General features: G+C 41.6%; 1 protein-coding gene across 1 annotated transcript in view; it reads right to left on the reverse strand.

Annotated features, from left to right (window-relative positions):
- Positions 1-277: 277 nt before the first annotated feature.
- LOC123374600 (gamma-aminobutyric acid receptor subunit pi-like) overlaps positions 278-19,786 on the reverse strand; it is a 51,939-nt gene continuing 32,430 nt past the window's right edge. The window contains exons 7-9 of the mRNA XM_045024718.1: positions 6,197-6,349; positions 5,000-5,193; positions 278-589 (exon numbers count right to left, since the gene is read on the reverse strand). Coding sequence (XP_044880653.1) covers positions 278-589; positions 5,000-5,193; positions 6,197-6,349 — 659 coding nt within the window. The remainder of the gene's footprint in view (positions 590-4,999; positions 5,194-6,196; positions 6,350-19,786) is intronic.

Consider the following 19,786-nt stretch of genomic DNA (forward strand, 5'->3'; position numbering starts at 1 on the left):
CCTAGGCCAGGACTAGCAGCTGGAACCCAGCACATGGTAGGAGCCCCCAACTTGGGGTGCCCTCAGCTCTGCTCCTCTCCTACAATAGCCAGATTTCATGGAGGAGATCAGAGTTCATGGTCTGTGATGCATTTTTCACAGCCATGAATTTGGTAGGGCTCTAGCCATACTGCATTGTAAAATAAAAATGTTACTCTGACAAAACCAATGCAACTTTCCCAACTGTACTCATTATGTCTTACCTTAATTTACATGACAGTTTTATAGCTTAAAATACTTAGAAATACAAATAATATACCCAGTAAAATACATTTATTATGATAAATGATAATGGGAAAGAGAGTCTGGCATAGTTGTCTATGTGGTATGGGTTTTTAACATAGAAACAGTCAGAGATACAGAAGAGTCTTTTCATCACTGTCATTGGTGAACTACACCCACTGTGTTTACTTTTCTCGTCTTTTCTGTTACTGCTGGTATTGATGTTTTTCTTTGAATCAACCTTGTTAATCTTGTCAGAGACATTACAACTGTTTGCAATTGTTGCCAGTACTCCATTAATCTCTTCTTCAACCTCTTCATCCTCATCCTGACAGGAAATAAAACAGCAGGATAGAGGCACTTAAGCATACGTTTTATCACATATATTTACATTTACACTGAACTGAATGATTAGGTTTCCCTATGACTCTCTTTTTGTAGTGCACACCTGATTTTAGTGGGTATACACATACATGGAAGCAGCTACTGTCAGTTTTCAAAGTCTCCAAATACAAGGACAATACAATGACTTACATGGCAGCTTTTGGCAAAAGTTCAAATCTGAGTGTAAAGGAAAACTAGATTTGTACAGAAATGTTCCATCAAACATTAAAGTGAGCATGAAATCTGCTGAATGTATCAAAGGGGATAAACAATCTTTTTGTTGGAAAGATCAAGTTAACTGTCAGCAGCTAGGAATTGTTTAGGAGTATATCATTATTTTAGCAGAAGATCAGTGGAGCTGCAGCTACCCCTAGATCTAGCTAGCTAGATCTAGGGGTAGATCTAGATCTAGCTAGCTAGTTCAAGCACCTCAGAATTTGAGAGAATCTTACTCTTTGCACAGTAGGCTGACTATTCTTCAGCCTCTTAGGCTCATGATGAAGGTTGATCTATTTTAAAAAATAATAAAGCACTGACAAGGATAAGGAAGGAGGAATGAACCTCCCAACTAAATGAATATTTCAATATTTCATAATCCCTTATTTCTGTTCCTGATTCAGAAAAGCACTTGAAACACATGCTTAAAGTTCAGTGGGTTAAAGTTAAGCACATGCTTAAGAGCTTTGCTGAAACAGGGCAGCGCTTTGTTGAGCCCTACACAAATATTTCGAGGGGTTTTCCTTTGCTTTGATTGGAGAGAGCATTGAGCCAGAAAGTTCGTGGCTGAAGTCCTGACCCTTTGAAATCTATGGGAGTTCTGCTGCTGACTTCAATGGGGTCAGGATTCTACCTCAGATTTAGAAGTAAAATGCAGTGAGTCAGTGAAACAGAATAGAAGGAACTGGAAAAATCATCACTGTCATTTTTGTTTTTCAATTTGCCAGAAAAATCTAGTATCTTCCATCTGACAGAGATAAACCATGCACAACACAATGGGTTTTCCCAGAAAATGCACCTGATGGCAAATATTCCTTTCATCTGCAGTATAGCTTCTTGCAGCAATGTCAGTAATTTGAAATAAAAAACTGAGATTAAAAATATGTTTATAAACCACAGATAAGATTAAGCCATAAAATTCCAGTCTGGATTTTAAACACTGCCTGAGGAAATGCTAGCTATGGAGTTTTACTCTGAACCTATTTCTACTACACATTTCAATTTCTTAGCTATTCTACTTTAAAAACTGTTCTCAGCACAACATCGTTCTCATGATTCCAAAGAAAATCCTTCCCAGCAGTGTCTCCGACACTTTAAACAAAGCACCAAGGCTGAGTCATAATGATTGTAACTGGCACTTCAAAAGTTAATAAAATCAAGAAACCTCTCAGAAGAAACCTGACTGTTCCCAGGTTCTCATTTATTAGAAAGAGAAAAGGAGCAGAACAACATCTGTGTTTTTAAAATGGTGGGAGTTAGTGCATTGTTCAGTTTAAAGTTTGATTTCTCACCCAGGTAAAGTCAAATAAAACTTGTACAGAATTACAGTTTTATTGCACAGCAGGAAAGGACACCGCCTATGTGCCATTTTTCTTTTTACACAGCCACATGTGAACGATTCACAGGTGGCTTTTGCTTTATTAGGCTATTCTTAACTTATTTCTTTTCCCTAGGAAGCCCTTAAAACTTGAGTGGAAAATGCTGTCTATGGTGTGGTGCATGTCTCACTCCTGTTGCTGGTTCCAAGCCACTCTTTTTTCACAGAACATAAAAGACGCATTTACAGCACCAGCTTGATTATCATATTGCACCTGTGAAAAGAAGAGACTCTACAACAGAACTACAAATAGGTACCTGCCTTACAAATCAGGGATGTTGGGGGACTGCTGAAAAAGAGGGGCTTTGGGGTACTTTGTGAGAAGAATAATTATGCTGTTTTACCTTATGAAAACCTTGCATTTCAAGAGAGAGTTCAACTGCAGCTGTATTTTTTTAAATGTGATACCATTGACTCTTCTCTCACTCCCAGCTCTTAGTGAGAGAATAGCAGATGGCACTATGAAGGGATTTGTTTGAATACAAAAATCAGCAGCATCCATGAAATGATACTGTATGAGAGCTGAAAAGTACTGTATATGTTATCTGCTGTTGCTGTTTATATTAACTGAAGTGTTTGACATCCAACCGCTGACAGGAGGAAAGATGTCACTTCTGCTGAATATTATAGATTTTCAAGATTAAGTGTTTCATCCAAGAGTGTCATGGTATCTGGTGCACCTGGAGATTCCTTTGCCAAGCCAATTTAGAATGTTTGTAAAGGCAACATGATGCTGTGCATTGTAGCTGCAGCAGGTGTGACCAATAGATATAAGACTGAGTGTTTCCACTATTATCCAATTTTCAATTTGTGGCACTTTCCTCTTTCAGGATGAAAGTTTCCAGGCTTGTTCTCTATCCAAAGTTCAATTTAAAAAAATAAGGCTAGATGAGGATCCCTTTCTTTTATGCAGGGGAAAGGGTCAAAAGGGTTTCTTTAGTCATAAAGGTAGGTTCTGTCCTTCATACAGAAGAAAGGAAGGTGTAAGGCCTTTGAAAGGTAACCTAATGGTTTATTCAGACTGTTATGCAGTGGGCTAACTGTATTGAAATGAATGGGACATCATGCTTGAATTTCCATACAGCAGGTGATTCATCAGTTTTTGTGATCGACTTTGATGTTGTCTGTGCTGATCATGGCTCACATGGAGCTTGCTACTGCAGGTGTCTGTATATGGCTAGCTATTTCACAGTTCATATTCTAAACCGTAAATCCCCAGCGCATCCAAAGGACTAAAATGTGCCAATTTAACCAATGCTGGCTCTTATTTAAATACTAAAACAGAGTGCAACACAGATCATTCTTACTCATTGTTTAAGGCTACAATTACAAAATGGGTTCAACTTTGTCGTCTTTTGATTCTGCAATTTTGTATGCACAGTTTCTGTAATCAGAATCAGATTTGTGCACAAAGTCCTATTTCCCTGAAAACAATGGGAACAAACAGCAGCAGGCAGTTTCCTTGCTCACAATTTCTAAGTCTGGTCCTCGGGTCATTTCTGTGACCAAGGAGCTCTATCTCTGCTCCATGCTCACTGCTGCTTCTCTCGCCTTCAGATGGCTCTCTCTTGGCTTTATGCCTCTCTATTACCCACACCCAGCTTGCCAAACAAATCCTTAGCCTCTGCATTTGCAACCATTCCCAGAGAATACCCTCAGACTACATGGCTTAGCCTTGCTCAGGCCTTGTCTACACTACAAAATTAAGTTGACCTAAGTTAGGTCGACATAATGCCACCACAGTAGTTACTGTGATTTTTCATATCCACACTAGCTTTTTCTCTTGGTGGTGCATGTCCTCACCAGGAGCACTTCCACTGCTGTGACCAACAGCGTGGGGCATTGAGTTGTGAATGTAGTGATTGTAACTGCTGCTAAGAATGGGGTTATATGGGAAACAGACACTTCGAACTAGAGACCATAGAAAGGTCAGGATATCATGTAGCATGTGCCCCGGGCAGGTTCAAGGGATGGAGTAGCTTAATACCTGGGCAAGCAAGGTGGAAGACAAGAAGTTACAAAAATAATTTCCTAAGCTGTTAGAGGAAATGTTAGTAAATGGTTCTGACCCAAATATGCTGCCCTCAGTTACATCTAAACTGAGAGTTATGGTCATGGCAAGAGTCAGATTGTGAGTGGCCTTTGTACAGACAGCTCAGATGATTGCCAAACTCTTGTGTAGTTATGTAAGGGCCTCCTGAAGTAGCAGTCCCTGCATTTAAAATGGGGTAAGGCAGAGTCAGAGCTATGGCCCTGCCCCACTCACTCCATGCCGCTCTGCAGAGCAAGGAGTATTCATCCGGGGAAGTAATTTTCTCCTTAATGGATATGGCAGATTGCTTATCCCCTTGTGTGCATGGAACAGCCCCAAACTTTGCCTTTCCTCCTCCTGGGGTAGACAATTCCATGCCTTCTCCTACATATAGCTGCAACATAAATGCCACAAGAATAGTGCCAAAGACTTCAGTGATTCATGAACTATTCTTTGTTACTGTCATTGGGTTGTGTGGATATAATTGAGAGACATAAAGTGTCCTCTAGTAAAGAGGGCCTGAGCTGCAAAATTCAGAGCTGGAGTTCAAGGGTGCTTAATTCCCTAGTTTTTGTCAGACCCATAGTGCCTTTTAGTGTCCTTATTGTAAGAAACATTTCCATTAAATTTCTGTACAATTCCCATTAATGCTAATGCAGGTAATGTACTCTCCTGACAAGGAGTTCCCTAGGTATTCGTTCTAATCAAATATTTAAAAATTTAAATACCTTTGTGAGTACCCTCAAATTGGAACGATGAAGAGTGCAGAAATGAGCCACAGCATACTCCAACAAAGCCCCAAAGATGAAACTAAAACAAATACCAAGGTATACATCAATTGCCTTTATGAAGCAATTAGCATTAGGAAGTGAAGTCCTGGCTCCCATCATGAGAGTTGTCATGGTAAGCACTGTTGTGACACCTGCGGAACACAAGGAATGAGGTAAAAAGTGGTATGTGTTATGGCATTCTATGCAGCATTTGGAATAGCTGTAAATTAGTGTTTTCTGAGCTTTATGGTTAATGTGAGCTGTTCAGTGTATGCAACCACATTTCCACATTTACTGCTGGATATTCTAGAAATAAGACTTTTAAATATATTTAAGATTTTGAATCCACTTTTTAAAAAAAAAAGAGAAACAAGGTTAATAATCCAGAGAGTCTGTAAACTAAAATGAGAGGAACTTAAATGACTCATGCTGTACACTTGTGATTACTACGGTACTATGCAAATGGTCTGATTACAAAGATGGCTCACAATGATTTTTTATAACCACAATGTAATTATCTTGCATCTCTGCTGCGTAGCATTCACATGAAAGTAGGTACAGAGAGCATTTCTATGAATTTACACACACAGTGCCAACACCACTCTATTCAACTGTGTTCACTCTGTATGGACACCTTTCCTTCTTACAAATCCAGAAGCATGAAGCTATATATCTTGTAATTGTTTCTCCTCTGCTCCGAACATTTCAGTCTTGTGGCAGCTGTTTCTTCTTCTTCCCAACTCCACATCTCTCTCTCTCATTTAAAATGAGTTATTTTAGTCTCTTACAGTACTTTATCTTCCTTTATTCTTGTGTTAATTAGTATGTATTGTTCATCCTCACAAATACCTCATAATTCTTTCTTGTGTGCAACACGTTGTACTTGAATGCTTTGAAGTGAGTTAAGGAATGACTGAATGTTCTTTGTGCTTTTCTGCCATCTAGACTCCCTATGGCTTTCCAGGACATTTTCCTTGTTAGATAATACACAGAAATAAAAATCCAAGGGGAATCTACATGATGTATGGCAAACCGAAGAAGTAATTGCCTAAAATACAGAAGTCTTCACAACTTCTGGAAATGAATGCTATGTACCATGCAACAAAGAACACCTTTTATTGTTTCAACCTCTGTTTTGTTTTTTCAGTTACTCACCTATGCAGATTCTGGCTGGAACTGATGATTGGCTTATCCAGAATGATACCCAGGAGAGTACAACTAGCAAGATGGATGGTACATATGTCTCTAGTATGAAATACAAGATGTTTCTCTTGAGCTCAAAATGGAATATTAACTTTGGATAGCGTCCTGTGAAAAGAGGAACAAACAACCTTGGAAACAAACAATTACTCAGTATAAGGTAATGTTAGATGGTGCTGCTTACCACAATTTCTTGTAAATGTCAATTTTTAAACATTAAAAATGTTTTTTTTAAAGTTTGTCTTGCACACTTCCCAACAAATCTGTTAACTTTCCATTTCTGATACTTTGGAAGTAAAAGCTCTAATTAGGTCCAAATTGGTAAACAAATATTGTAATTCTTGTCAATTTTGTTTTGCTAAAATTCCAGTATAGAGAGGAGAGCCTTTCTTAAAGTAAACCTATACTCAATATATGTCAGATTCACCCATTCTATACACTAAACCTGAGCAAATAGGTTTTGTGCTGGGTATTAAATTGGGGTAAGTGGAGTAAGAGGAGGGAACAAAACTCCTAATCTATGAGGAAACCAATTAACTAAATCCAGGGGTGAAAGTAACTTAAAGGATTTACCAGTACGCTGGAGTCCTGAGTGGGGGCAGGGCCTCAACCAGAAGAGGTGTGGCCTCAACTAGAAGGGGCAGGGCCTTCGGCTGTGGCTGGGAGCCCCAGGGCCTTTAAATCACCCCGCAGCTGCCAGCTGCAGAGGCAGCTGGGAGCCCCAGGGCTCAGGGGCAAATTAAAGGGCCTGGGGCTCTAGCTGCCACAGAGCTCCGGGCCCTTTAAATCACCGGGGGAGCCCTGCTGCTCCTACCCCAAGGCGGCAGGGCTCTGACAGTGATTTAAAGGGCCCAGGCTCTGGCTGCTGCGGGGTAGCGGTGGTCCGGCAGTGATTTAAGGGGCCCCGGGCTCCCCACAACGGCCTTTAAATCACCGCCAGAGAAGCCGGTCCAGTCCAGCATGGCCGGTACGCCGTTTCGGCTTACTTTCACCTCTGACTAAATCAATCTACTTTATCACAAGGCAACCTTAAGAATTTGACTTTTGGAAACATATTTAAAGGTAGTGTGGCAAGGCACCTTCTCGGTCTCACCAGCCTTAGCTGTTTTTGGCCTTGCTGAAATGGGCTTGGGTAAAAACAGTCCTTCTTGGCTGCACAGGGGCAGTCCTTTCCTTCTCTCAGCCAGTCTTTTGGGCTTGTTTTTCTCCCTTATGGGAAGGAATACAGCCTCCCCTCCTGGTGAGTCTTGCTGTCTTGCTGCTCCTAGCCTACCGGCAGCGTGACTCTTTTTCTCTCTCTCTCCCCAAACAGGGGAGGGTTTTAAAAGGTCTCAGGCAGCCCTTAGTTGGAATCAGCTGATCCTAATTGACCCCAGGTAACCCCTTCTCAGCTGAACCTGATTGACCTGTAGTCACCCCTCCTCAGTTGATAGGGAGGAGAGCCTTTTAATTTTCTGGGACTGCAAGAATTTTTAATGAATCTGTAAACTCAGGGGCTGTACCGTACGACTGGAGAATTGCTAACATAGTTCCTATCTTTAAGAAAGGGAAAAAAGGTGATCCGAGTAACTATGGGCCTGTCAGTTTGACATCTGTAGTATGCAAGGTCTTGGAAAAAATTTTGAAGGAGAAAGTAGTTAAGCACATTGAGGTCAATGGTAATTGGGACAAAATACAACATGGTTTTACAAAAGGTAGATCGTGCGAACCCAATCTGATCTCCTTCTTTGAGAAGGTAACAGATTTTTTAGACAAAGGAAACGCAGTTGATCTAATTTACCTCGATTTCAGTAAGGCATTGATACGGTTCCACAAGGGGAATTATTAGTTAAATTGGAAAATATGGGAATCAATATGAAAATTGAAAGGTGGATAAGGAACTGGTTAAAGGGGAGACTACAACGGGTCATACTGAAAGGTGAACTGTCAGGCTGGAAGGAGGTTACTAGTGGAGTTCCTCAGGGATCGGTTTTGGGACCAATCTTATTTAATCTTTTTATTACTGACCTTGGCACAAAAAGCGGGAATGTGCTAATAAAGTTTGCAGATGACACAAAGCTGGGAGGTATTGCTAACACAGAGAAGGACTGGGATATCATACAAGAAGATGTGGATGACCTTGTAAACTGGAGTAATAGTAAGTAATAGGATGAAATTTAATAGTGAAAAGTGCAAGGTCATGCATTTAGGGATTAATAACAAGAATTTTGATTATAAATTGGGGACACATCAGTTGGAAGTAACAGAGGAGGAGAAGGACCTTGGAGTATTGGTTGATCACAAGATGACTATGAGCCGCCAATGTAATATGGCCGTTAAAAAAGCTAATGCGATTTTAGGATGCATCAGGTGAGGTATTTCCAGTAGAGATAAGAATGTGTTAGTACCGTTATACAAGGCACTGGTGAGACCTCATCTGGAATACTGTGTGCCGTTCTGGTCTCTCATATTTAAGAAGGATGAATTCAAACTGGAACAGGTACAGGGCTACTAGGATGATCCGAAGAATGGAAAACCTGTCTTATGAAAGGAGACTCAAAGAGCTTGGCTTGTTTTGCCTAACCAAAAGAAGGTTGAGGGGGGATATGATTGCTCTTTATAAATGTATCAGAGGGATAAATATTAGGGAGGGAGAGGAATTATTTAAGCTTAGTACCAATGTGGGCACAAGAACAAATGGATATAAACTGGACACTAGGAAGTTTAGACTTGAAATTAGACGAAGGTTTCTAACCATTAGAGGAGTGAAGTTCTGGAACAGCCTTCCAAGGGGAGTAGTGGGGGCAAAAGACATATCTGGCTTCAAGACTAAGCTTGATAAGTTCATGGAGGGGATGATATGATGGGATAGCCTAATTTTGGCAATTAATTGATCTTTGATTATTAGGAGGTAAATATGCCCAGTGGTCTGTGATGGGATGTTAGATGGGGTGGGATCTGAGTTACTACAGAGAATTCTTTTCTGGGTGCTGGCTGGTGAGTCTTGCCCACATGCTCAGGGTTTAATTGATCGCCATATTTGGGGTCAGGAAGGAATTTTCCTCCAGGAAAGATTGGCAGAGGCCCTGGAGGTTTTTCGCCTTCCTCTGCAGCGTGGGGCACGGGTCACTTGCTGGAGGATTCTCTGCACTTTGAGGTCTTTAAACCATGATTTGAGGACTCAATAACTCAGACATAGGTTAAAGGTTTGTTACAGGAGTGGGTTGGTTAGATTCTGTGGCCTGCATTGAGCAGGAGGTCAGACTAGATGACCATAATGGTCCCTTCTGACCTTAAGTCTGAGTCTATGAGACTGAGGAGATATCTGAGCCATTAGTGATTATTTTGAAAAGTCATGGAAGATGGGTAAAATTCCAGGGGACTGGAAAAGGGTACATATAGTGCCCATCTATAAAAAGGGGAATAAGGACAACCCAGGGAATTACAGACCAGTCAGCTGAAGTTCAGTACCCGAAAAGATAATGGAGCAAATAATTAAGCCATCCATTTCCAGACGTCTAGAAGATAATAAGGTGATCAATAACAGTCAGCATGTATTTGTCAAGAATAAATCATGTCTAACCAAACTAATAACTTTTTTTGACAGAGTAACAAGTCTTGTGGATGGAGACGTGGAGCAGAAGATGTGGTATGTCTTGACTTTAGTAAGGCTTTTGATACTGTCTCATACAACCTTCTTATAAACAAACTAGGGAAATACAAGCTAGATGGAGCTACTATAAGGTGGATGCATAACTGGTTGGAAAACCATTCCCAGAGAGTAGTTAGCAGTGGTTCATGGTCTAGATGGAAGGGCATATATCAAGAGGGGGCCCACAGAGATCAGTTCTGGGTCCAGTTCCGTTCAATATCTTCATCAATGATTTAGACAAGGGCATACAAAGTACACTTATAAGCCTCCCAAGATGGGAGGAGTTGCAAGTGCTTTGGAGGATAGAATTAAAATTCAGAATGATCTGGACAAACTGGAGAAATGGTCTGAAGTAAATATGATGAAATGCATACTATTCCACTTAGGAAGGAACAATCAGTTGCATGCATACAAAATGGGAAATGACTGCCTACGAAGGAGTACTGTGGAAAGGGATCTGGGGGTTATAATGGATCACAATTTAAATATGAGTCAGCAATGTAACACGGTTGCAAAAAAAAAAGCAAACATCATTCTGGGATGTATTAGCAGGAGTGTTGTAAGCAAGACATGAAATAATTCCTTAGCTCTACTCTGCGCTGATTAGGCCTCAACTGGAATATTGTGTCTCATTGTGGGTGCCACATTTCAGGAAAGATGTGGGCAAATTGGAGAAAGTACAGAGAAGAGCAACAAAAATTATTAAAGATCTAGAAAACATGACCTGTGAAGGAACATTGAAAAAACTGGATTTGTCTAATCTGGAGAAGAGAAGAATGAGGGGGACATGATAACAGTTTTGAAGTATATAAAAGGTTGTTACAAGGAGGGAGAAAAATTGTTCTCTTTAATCTCTGAGAATAGGACAAGAGGTAATGGGCTAAAATTGCAGCAAAGGCATTAGGAAAAACTTCCTAACTGTCAGGGAGGTTAAGCACTGGAATAAATTGCCTAAGGAGGTTGTGGAATCTCCATCATTGGAGATTTTTAAGAGCAGGTTAGACAAACACCTGTCAGGGTTGGTCTAGATCAGGGGTCGGCAACCGGTGGCTTGCGGCTCGCCAGGGTAAGCACCCTGGCGGGCCGGCCCGGTTTGTTTATCTGCCGCGTCAGCAAGTTTGGCCGATCACGGCTCCCACTGGCCGCGGTTCACGGTCCCAGGCCAATGCGGGAGGCAGGAAGCAGCGCGAGCCGAGGGATGTTCTGGCCACGGCTTCCTGCCTCCCGCATTGGCCTGGGAGTGCGAACCACGGCCAGTGGGAGCCGCGATCGGCCGAACTTGCCGACGCGGCAGATAAACAAACTGGGCCGGCCCGCCAGGGTGCTTACCCTGGCGAGCCGCGAGCCACCGGTTGCCGACCCCTGGTCTAGATAATACTTAGTCCTGCACTGAGTGCAGGAGACTGCACTAGAAGAGCTCTTGCGGTCCCTTCCAGTCCTCTGTTTCTATGACTTGCACAAGGATCTGAACCTTGGAGCCAAATGAAGACTTGGCAAAAGTAGTGGAATTACACACCCTTATGCTAAGTCTGAATTTGGTCCTTCATAGTCCCAGATTCCTAAGTGAGCTTTCGTATGTCTGTGCAATTAAAGTTCAGGATGTGAATTTGCTTTTACCTTATGTTCCCGCTAGGCTATAATGCATGAAAATAAAGAAACAATCTGATTTTTATTAACATAACTGGATCTACAATTAATGTTCAATACATACTTTATTTTGAAGGTTACAAAATGATGATCTCTAACTTTTTTAAAAATTCAAATTTTTCCAAACTCTGTGAGGGTGAAATTCAGGTATTCACTGTAGTCAGTTGGCTTGAGCTATTTTTATTTAACTAAGTGAAGTTACATGCTTGTTTCTAATATTGTGTGCCATGAGTCATGACTGTGCTTTATAAATATGGATGCCCTTTAGCGGTAAGCCACAACAGCAATATCTGCATTAATAGGCTATTTGTGCATCCCTCAGGTGCATTGTGAAGTATGAGGTTGAGAGGACTTTTTAACAGCGTGAAGTGCAACCACAGCCTATGAATGCACACATAGGTCTGTCTAATTGCTACCAGACTAGAATATGGCTGCTTACATTTAAATGTTTACAATATTTTTAAAATTACCTACATAAAACTAGGAAAGTTATTAAGGTTACAAAGAGCTTGGCTACATTAGAAAGTTGTAACGCTTTAACTATGCCGGGATAGTTGAGAGTTCAGCCTCCTTACTGAGGTCAGTTATATAGTACCATTGGAGATTTATACAGGTAGTAGCTATTCTCACAGGGAAAAGAAAATTATACGGACATAAATCTCCTTTACAGCAATATAACTGCACTTATACTAGGGTTTTTGCCAATATAACTACATATCTTTAAAAAACACTTCCTTAACCAAAAGAGTTATTCCAGTAAAATTTTCAACTGTAGATCAGGCCGAAGTCAAGCATTCAAAAGTTTAAAAATGTCAAATGCACAGGAAACTGTAAAACACTAACAGGGCCGGCTCTGGCTTTTTTGCCGCCCCAAGCCAAAAATAAAAGGGGGGGGCGCAGCCAGAGCGGCAAAGCGGGGGGGAGGAAACAACCCCCCCCTCAAAAAAAAAAAAACAGTGCGGCTGGAGCGGCAAAGTGTGTGGGGGGCGGGAACGTCGCGGCCGGCAAAGCAGGGGAAAAAAACAAAACAAAAAAACCCTACAGGGTGGCCGGAGCCAGGGTGCAGGGGGACTCCCTGTGCTGCAGAGTGCACGCCCAGTCTAGTGGGGGGGAGAAGGAGGGAGCGGGGGGAGAGAGAGAAGGGGGGCGGCCAGGACTTCCGCGGGGCACTCACCCCGCAGCCCTGACCGCCCCGCGGCCCCGACCGCCGCGCTGTCTGTCGGGAGGGCTCTGCGCCGCTCTGGTTGGCTGGGAGGGAAGGACGTGGGCTGCCCTGCTGAGTTTGCTGCAGGGCGCTCCCCTCCTCCACGCCCTACAGGGCAGCCGGATCGGGGAACCAAAAATAAAAACACCTGCTGTGCCGCCCTAGCATTGGGTGGAATGCCGCCCCGTAGAATCTGCCGCCCCAAGCACGAGCTTGCTCCGCTGGTGCCTGGAGCCGTCCCTGAACACTAATTCTGCCCCTCTCTTCATCCATGTTGTGCATTAAACGAGGCAAAGGTGCTGGGGGAAAATGCTGTGTGATTATGTAATGACAGACTGTAACATAAAGCATTACAGTTGTACAGGCAACTGTAAATTTGGCATTTTCTAACTTGATTTTGCAACCTATATAACATTCTTCTAAGCAATGTTTTGCATGCAATTTCCTAAGTTTTTTTTAAAAGGAAAAAGCTAAACACAAATTCTGTTTTTTTAAAAAAAAGGGAAAGTGGAGAGTTTTAAAACAGTTTATAACTCAGAATAGTCTACATAGCAAGCCTCAGTACCCAGGTCAACAGACTTGGGCTTCTGCTGCGGCACTAAAAATAGCTGGGTAGACAATTGTGGCTTAGGCTCTGAAGACCCACCCCATCCCTGGGCTTCAGAACCCAAGCTCCAGCCTGAGCTGCATGTCTACACGGCTATTTTTAGTGCTGCAGAACAAGCCTGAGTCTGTCACCCTGGGCTCTGAGACTCACTGCCACTCACTGTGTAGACATACCCTCAGTTAACCTGCATGGAATTTCATGGCACCAAGAAAAGGCACTCTTCTAATCTGAGGGCTTTCTCCCTGCCAAATTTCAAAGACCTGCTGCATACAAGGAAACAATGGAGTGACATAGCTTTACAAAAAAGGTCAGAAGAATCTTCTATAATGGAAAGTACAGTTTTTGGCAACCTAATAAAACTGCTCTCCTGTGTAACTGAAAGGAGGAGATATGAGATATAGTGGCGGTGTTGTTTTCACAGCACAGTTAACTTGAGCTATTGAGTGTTGTCCCTAACTTGAGTTCTGTCCATACCCACAAACCCATAACTCGAGAGTTGTGGTACTTTTAACTTGAATTGTCTGGCCTGAGAGGGGACAGAAGCTAAAGCTTAAGGTAGCACAATTTGTCAGCTGATAGCGATCACTCTGTGCAAATCAAGTGTTATTTTGCAGTGGCTCTCACTCAAACCAGGCTAACTCGAGAGGAGTAATTCAAGTATGAATCACTCAAGCTAACTCTGTAGTGAAAACATAGCCTTAGACTCCCTTACATTGTTTGAATTCCCCATACTTATTTAGATACCTTGCATATACTTACATTCTTAATATTGTTACATGAAAATAAACGGGTGTAACATACACAGTGAGGAGCAGAAGGTGTAAGTAAAAATGGTTCTCACTCAACATAGCATGTGCCTTTTCTGGCTCAGTGGCATATACCAATATAGACTCATCTATGCAATGGTAAAGCAGGTGTAAAGTCTAAGGAAGTCTGAGTGTAAGGAGATCTGGCTTACCTCATTTTATAATTTGTTTCTGAATTTGGCTTTTGGAGTCCAAAGCCATATGCTAGTCTCCAACAGTGATTCTGATTCTTCAAAGAGACATCACTGTCATAACCATGGTTTTATCAGTATGGAATGTCACTGCACCACATGAGAAATATACCTAAGATTAAATAAACAGGTTTCCTTCTCAAGCTATAACATTTCTCTTTGGCAGTTGATAATCATCCTGTATATCCAATTGTATAATAAAGTTCTGGTCTATAACTGAAATCCTTACTGTGCGTACTTCTGGCTGATGAGGACATGCACCTAGAACAACTTCTCCCACATCTCTGCCCCCAACAATCAGTGGCAGTGGGAGGAGCTTGTAGAGGGAACCATTCTGCAGGGATGCTGCTTTTAGCTTTCTGCATTCCCTTTCTCATTTCTGCTCAGTGTAAGTGGAGGGGAGCGTCTGGCCCATGGCTATTTCCTGTATTCTTTCTGGTGAAATTTACTCGTATAAAAGCTCTGTGTAGCACTTTATCTAAAGATGCACTTTTGTTATCCCATGCAATTCCACAAAGAAGTGTGCATTCAGGCACAAAGAGCACAATCTGCTCTCCCCCATGAAATATGTATACAAACCCCTTGGGTGCCAGTTAAGATGTATGGTGTACATCCTGCACAAAGGCATTAATATGGTTTAGCCGTGCATCACTTGCTTCTCCTCTTGTGCCTTATAAGGTGTTGCTTTTTGCTTAAATGAGGGCACAAGAAGAGTTAAATAACATTTGAAAGGGTGCCTCAAACATAGCTGACTACAGAAAATTATACCTTGCAGTATGTGACCAAAATGTGCTATTGCTGTTTAGGATGAAGATCACCCTTCTTGAATAAATGAAATTGGAGAAGGAGTAGTTTCTCCATTCCTCTTCCTGGCTACTGGGTTGTGAGACTGCAATGCAGCTCCTCTATGGCTGTTGTTCCAGCTATTGTCCAGAATAGCAATCACTACAGCTCTGTATCTCCTATGCAGAGATTCTGGTCCATTTGATGTGCATAATACATGGATCTGCTCTCAAGCCTCTCATTTAACAGTGGGTGTGTGTGTGTTTGTACTTTCTCCATGCAAGGCATGTAATAAGTCCAGAGACTTCCCTCCGCCTATGCCATCCACTGCCACTCTATCCATGGTTCCCCAGAGACCCTCTCTGGCCTTAAATAGTACCTACCAAAAGTTTTGCACTGCCTCTCTGCCCCAAGTAGAATCAATGATAATTTTCATTCCAAACCAAAGAACATAATTGTAGAGAAATACAGCTCCTGTTTATCTAGACATTGTTACTTTGGAGTTCTGTTTTAAGAAGAATACTGAATACACTGTGGCCTACATTTTCAAACATGTCCACTCACTTTGGATGTCTGAGACATGCAGGGCCTGCTTTTCAGAGGTGCTCAGCATCTATATTTCCTATTGAAGCCCATTGGAATCGAGCACTCAATGTTGAAGCGACCCTAAGTTAATGGACAATGGAAAGCGGAGGCCTTTGACTTCCCCCCACACATCATTACACATGTAGTTTGGCTATGCTGAGGTATGGTTGCAACATGCTTTCACACTTAGTTTAACTGTGCTGTTGTTGAGATCTGCATGGATCTTTTACGAAGTTGTTTCTTTAGTAGCCAGTCTACTGGATCATAAGAAGCAGTATGGTGTGGAAACACTAAGGTCCAGGTTAAAAAGAGCCTGACTTTCCCCACATTGACTTTCTCGTCCTGGGCAACCCCAGACCCCTATGCTGCCAGCTGAAAGATATCATCCTCTTCACAGCAGTGGTGTGGGCCTGTATCTCCAATAGAGCAACAAGAGCATCCACTCTTTCAGTGGTTAGTCAAAGTGAAAACAGCCACAGAGCAATGGGAGAGAGCACACATCTAACTCATTCAGTGGAGAGACCTAATAACTGTTGCTTCCCCTGTGGCCACCAATGCCCCAGCTTTGCCATCTGCTCTGTTCATATGTGGGGCATTAGATGTTAGGATTGCAGGACCAGGTACAGACTCCGGGGTCGATTCTGTAGGTGCAACCGGCTGTAGTCCGTAACTGATGTAGATCTGTGTGAATATTTTATTAAACACGTGCTTGTGGGTCCTAACCCTCAACATCTCCCCACCCAAACCAGCTAATGATAGCTGAACATGGTACTTATGTGAAATTTCAAATGTACCCATCTTTAACATTTTAAAGCAGAATTGGATTTCTTCACCAGCTTCAACGATCTTTACTCTAGTTTTAAACAATTTTACATTTTACAATTTCATTCCTTGTGTTTTCTAGCTGAGGAAGGACAGCTGGTATATGGGTACAGTAGGTATCAAACAAGCATTCTCTTCTATGCCCTTGTTTGTTATTCTTTGAATGTAAGAGATGTCTCTAGTCAATTAAAATAATATACTATCTAAATTAGAATAATAAAACCAGATTATGTCAAAAAGGCTAGAAATATAAATCCACCCTTCAGGTCTGATCTGGCAAACATTTCCACACATGCTTCACTTTACTCACATGACGATGCTCACAGAACTCAGTGAGCCTATTCACATCCTCAAAAGTAAGCATGTGCATGTTTGCAGATTTGGGACTTTAGCTAAGAAGTATTGACCAAAAATCTAGTAAGTGACTGTAGCTCAGAATTTTCCTATTTCCAAAATTGAGCTACACTCTACTCAGACAATAATGAAAAGTAAGCGGCAATGCTATTAATGTGCTCTTGGACTGGTTTATGTAATTTGCTTTTGTTGCTTGATTTACAAATAGTTTTCCGACACTTCATATTTTGCCACTCTTTTTCCTTCTCTTGGGGAAAGCTTTTTGTGTGACAGGGCTTATAGATTGATCTCCTCTTCAACTGCAAGATTCTAATCTCAGCTTTGCCAATGACTGTCTCAGTTTATCATTTGTAAGAAGAATTATACACTGCTTTTTGCCTAGTCTCACAGAAGCCTTTAAGGCTCAAATAATATTTATAAGATACTTTCAAATATATGTTTGTAAAAAGCTAAATAATTATTACCTTTGGTTTCTGTATGCTCTTTTTATTAATACTGTATATATGCATCTACAATCATTCTTTTTGCCTCTAATTTTTTTAATAGAGGATAGAGAATACATTGCAATGCTTCCATGAAACATTGTAGGAAAACTGAACAGCCTCTGTATTTAACACCATATTCATAAAGGTTTACAAGAGAATTAAGAGGGTTATGGTATTATTTCATAAGCTTTGCTGTTAGAAATGTACTGCATAGCACTTCATATTGCTCTGTTCTTAAACAGAAGAATCCCAAGTACAATTAGGTATGGGAAATTCTAATAAATATAAGCTGTATTTGTTAAAGTACAGTAAAATAGACTTTGACTTTGCAAATGCGTTTAATGTTCTACAGCTAACACTGAACCCAGGGGGAAAGGGTCCACAAGAGATACTAAGGGAAAAGAACTCGTCTGTCCATGTGACTGTGCCTCTAGCTGCATTTCACTTAAGTGGGAAACTGCCCTTATTCCATTTGAGGAAAAACAATGGAATCCATTTTGCGCTTCTGATACAGTTTGGGCCCTCCCTACGTGCGATAGGGGAAGGTGGTAAGTATTAAACAGATTTCTTTTTTTTGGAATGGTGAGCAGGTCCTGCCTCGCTTCTGGGCAGAACAGCACTAAAGGATTATTCTCCTTTGACTGAGCCTGATGCGGTTTAGCTACGGGCTGTGGAAGGGAGGAAGGGAAACAGATGCCAGTTATATAAGTAGCAAGACTCTTTGTGATCATGAAGCCTGCTATTCTGTGTTTCATCTCTATTTTGATGTCCATTTAGAGGACTTTGATGCTTTAACCTGAGTTAATATTTCAGGTTATATCATAGTGTTTCCTTCTGTGCTGTGTTATTCAAGAATAAAATCCAAACAGTGCAGTAGAGGAAAGAAGTTGCAATTTGTGTGCAACTGAGGGTTAGGAAAGCATACGCCAGAGTCCCGAATTACAATGTAAATGGGTGCATTAGGAGTCATTACATAAAGAAAATCCTTATGGTTGGCATGGTAGGTTGTGCATAAGACAAATAGTATTTAATATGTGATACAGCATGGCCAGAGGGCAGCAGGAGAGGGTTAGAAGGGAGCCTTATTCCCTGTAAGGGGAAGAAAGTTTGCTATAGATTAATTAGAGCACCTGATGCCAATTAGAGCACCTGAAGCCTATTAGAGCACCTGCAGTCAGTCACATGATAAAAACTCATGCTTCAATCAGACAGTGAGGGAGTAGGAGCAGAAAGGATGGTGTTGGAGTAGAAAGAATTGGTGTTGAAGCAGAGGACAGTTTGGAGAAGTGCTGTAGTGGGCTAAGAAGTCCTAGACCCTAGGTAAGGGGCACCTGGCTTGTGCAGAGGGAGGGCAGGAAGCCCCCCCAACAAGCTGAAAGGCAGGAGAGGGAAGTAGCCCAGGGGAAGGAACCGTCAGTTCAAGTGGTTCACCACTATCCTCAGGGCCCCTGGGCTGGGACCTGGAGTAGAGGGCAGGCCCAAGTCCCTCCCTCTCCACTCCCCTCCTCTAGGACACTAGTGGGGCAGTTAATATTCCAATTTAGGGGCAAGAAATGGTGCCCTGAACCCCCCCCCCCAAGAAAAGAAAGCGCAAGACCCATCATAATAGTGCCGGCAATTTGCCACAAATATGTATCATAAAACAGGAACAAAGAAGAGTAAACGAATAACTCAAGGAGGATAAAGCATGTCTGATGGCTCTTCTTCCCTTTGAAAGATCCTTTGGCATCTCCAGAACAGTCACCATAACTTATACCCATCAAAAAGTCTGTATAGCTAAAGAAATATTTTCCACAACTTTGTTCTATGATGAATCAGAGTTGCAGAAGTCCTATGGAACTTCTTAAACGATAATTATAGTACCCTAGATATCTTAGGTAGAGTAACTCACAGTTTTGCTTATTCAGGGTTCTGCTTATCAAGGTTTGACTGAAACTGCCAAAACCAAATAGCTGCTGTTTAACTTACAAGCCCTAGTGGCAAAGTCTGCATTTCTTGTAAGTTGTACAAGACTTTAACACTGTGGGATAAATATTGGTTTATGTTTTCAGAAGTGACTAGTGATTTTTCGCTTGCCCAGTTAAAGAAACCTGAAAGATATCTGATGTTCAGAGGCCAAATTATTTAAGGTGTCTTGAGATGAGCACTCAAAATCACTAGTTACTTTTGAAAAATTAGATGCATATCTTTTAGAATTCCCTGTCATGTGAATGTTTCACTTTACAACCTCATTGTTACATTAAACACTTTTCCTCCTTCTCTCTCTTCCCCATGTATTCCGTATCGCATACAACATAAGCTTCAGCTAAGAGCTGCATGAGCAGAACTTTGCCTGAAATCAGCTTCTTCAAATTGTATGCGACTTTCTGAGATGTGACCAAAGAAGTCCAATAACTGTAAACATTTGAACAGTTGAGTGCATTTTCTAAG

This window comes from Mauremys mutica, chromosome 7 (assembly GCF_020497125.1).
Source record: "Mauremys mutica isolate MM-2020 ecotype Southern chromosome 7, ASM2049712v1, whole genome shotgun sequence".
NCBI lineage: Eukaryota > Metazoa > Chordata > Testudines > Geoemydidae > Mauremys > Mauremys mutica.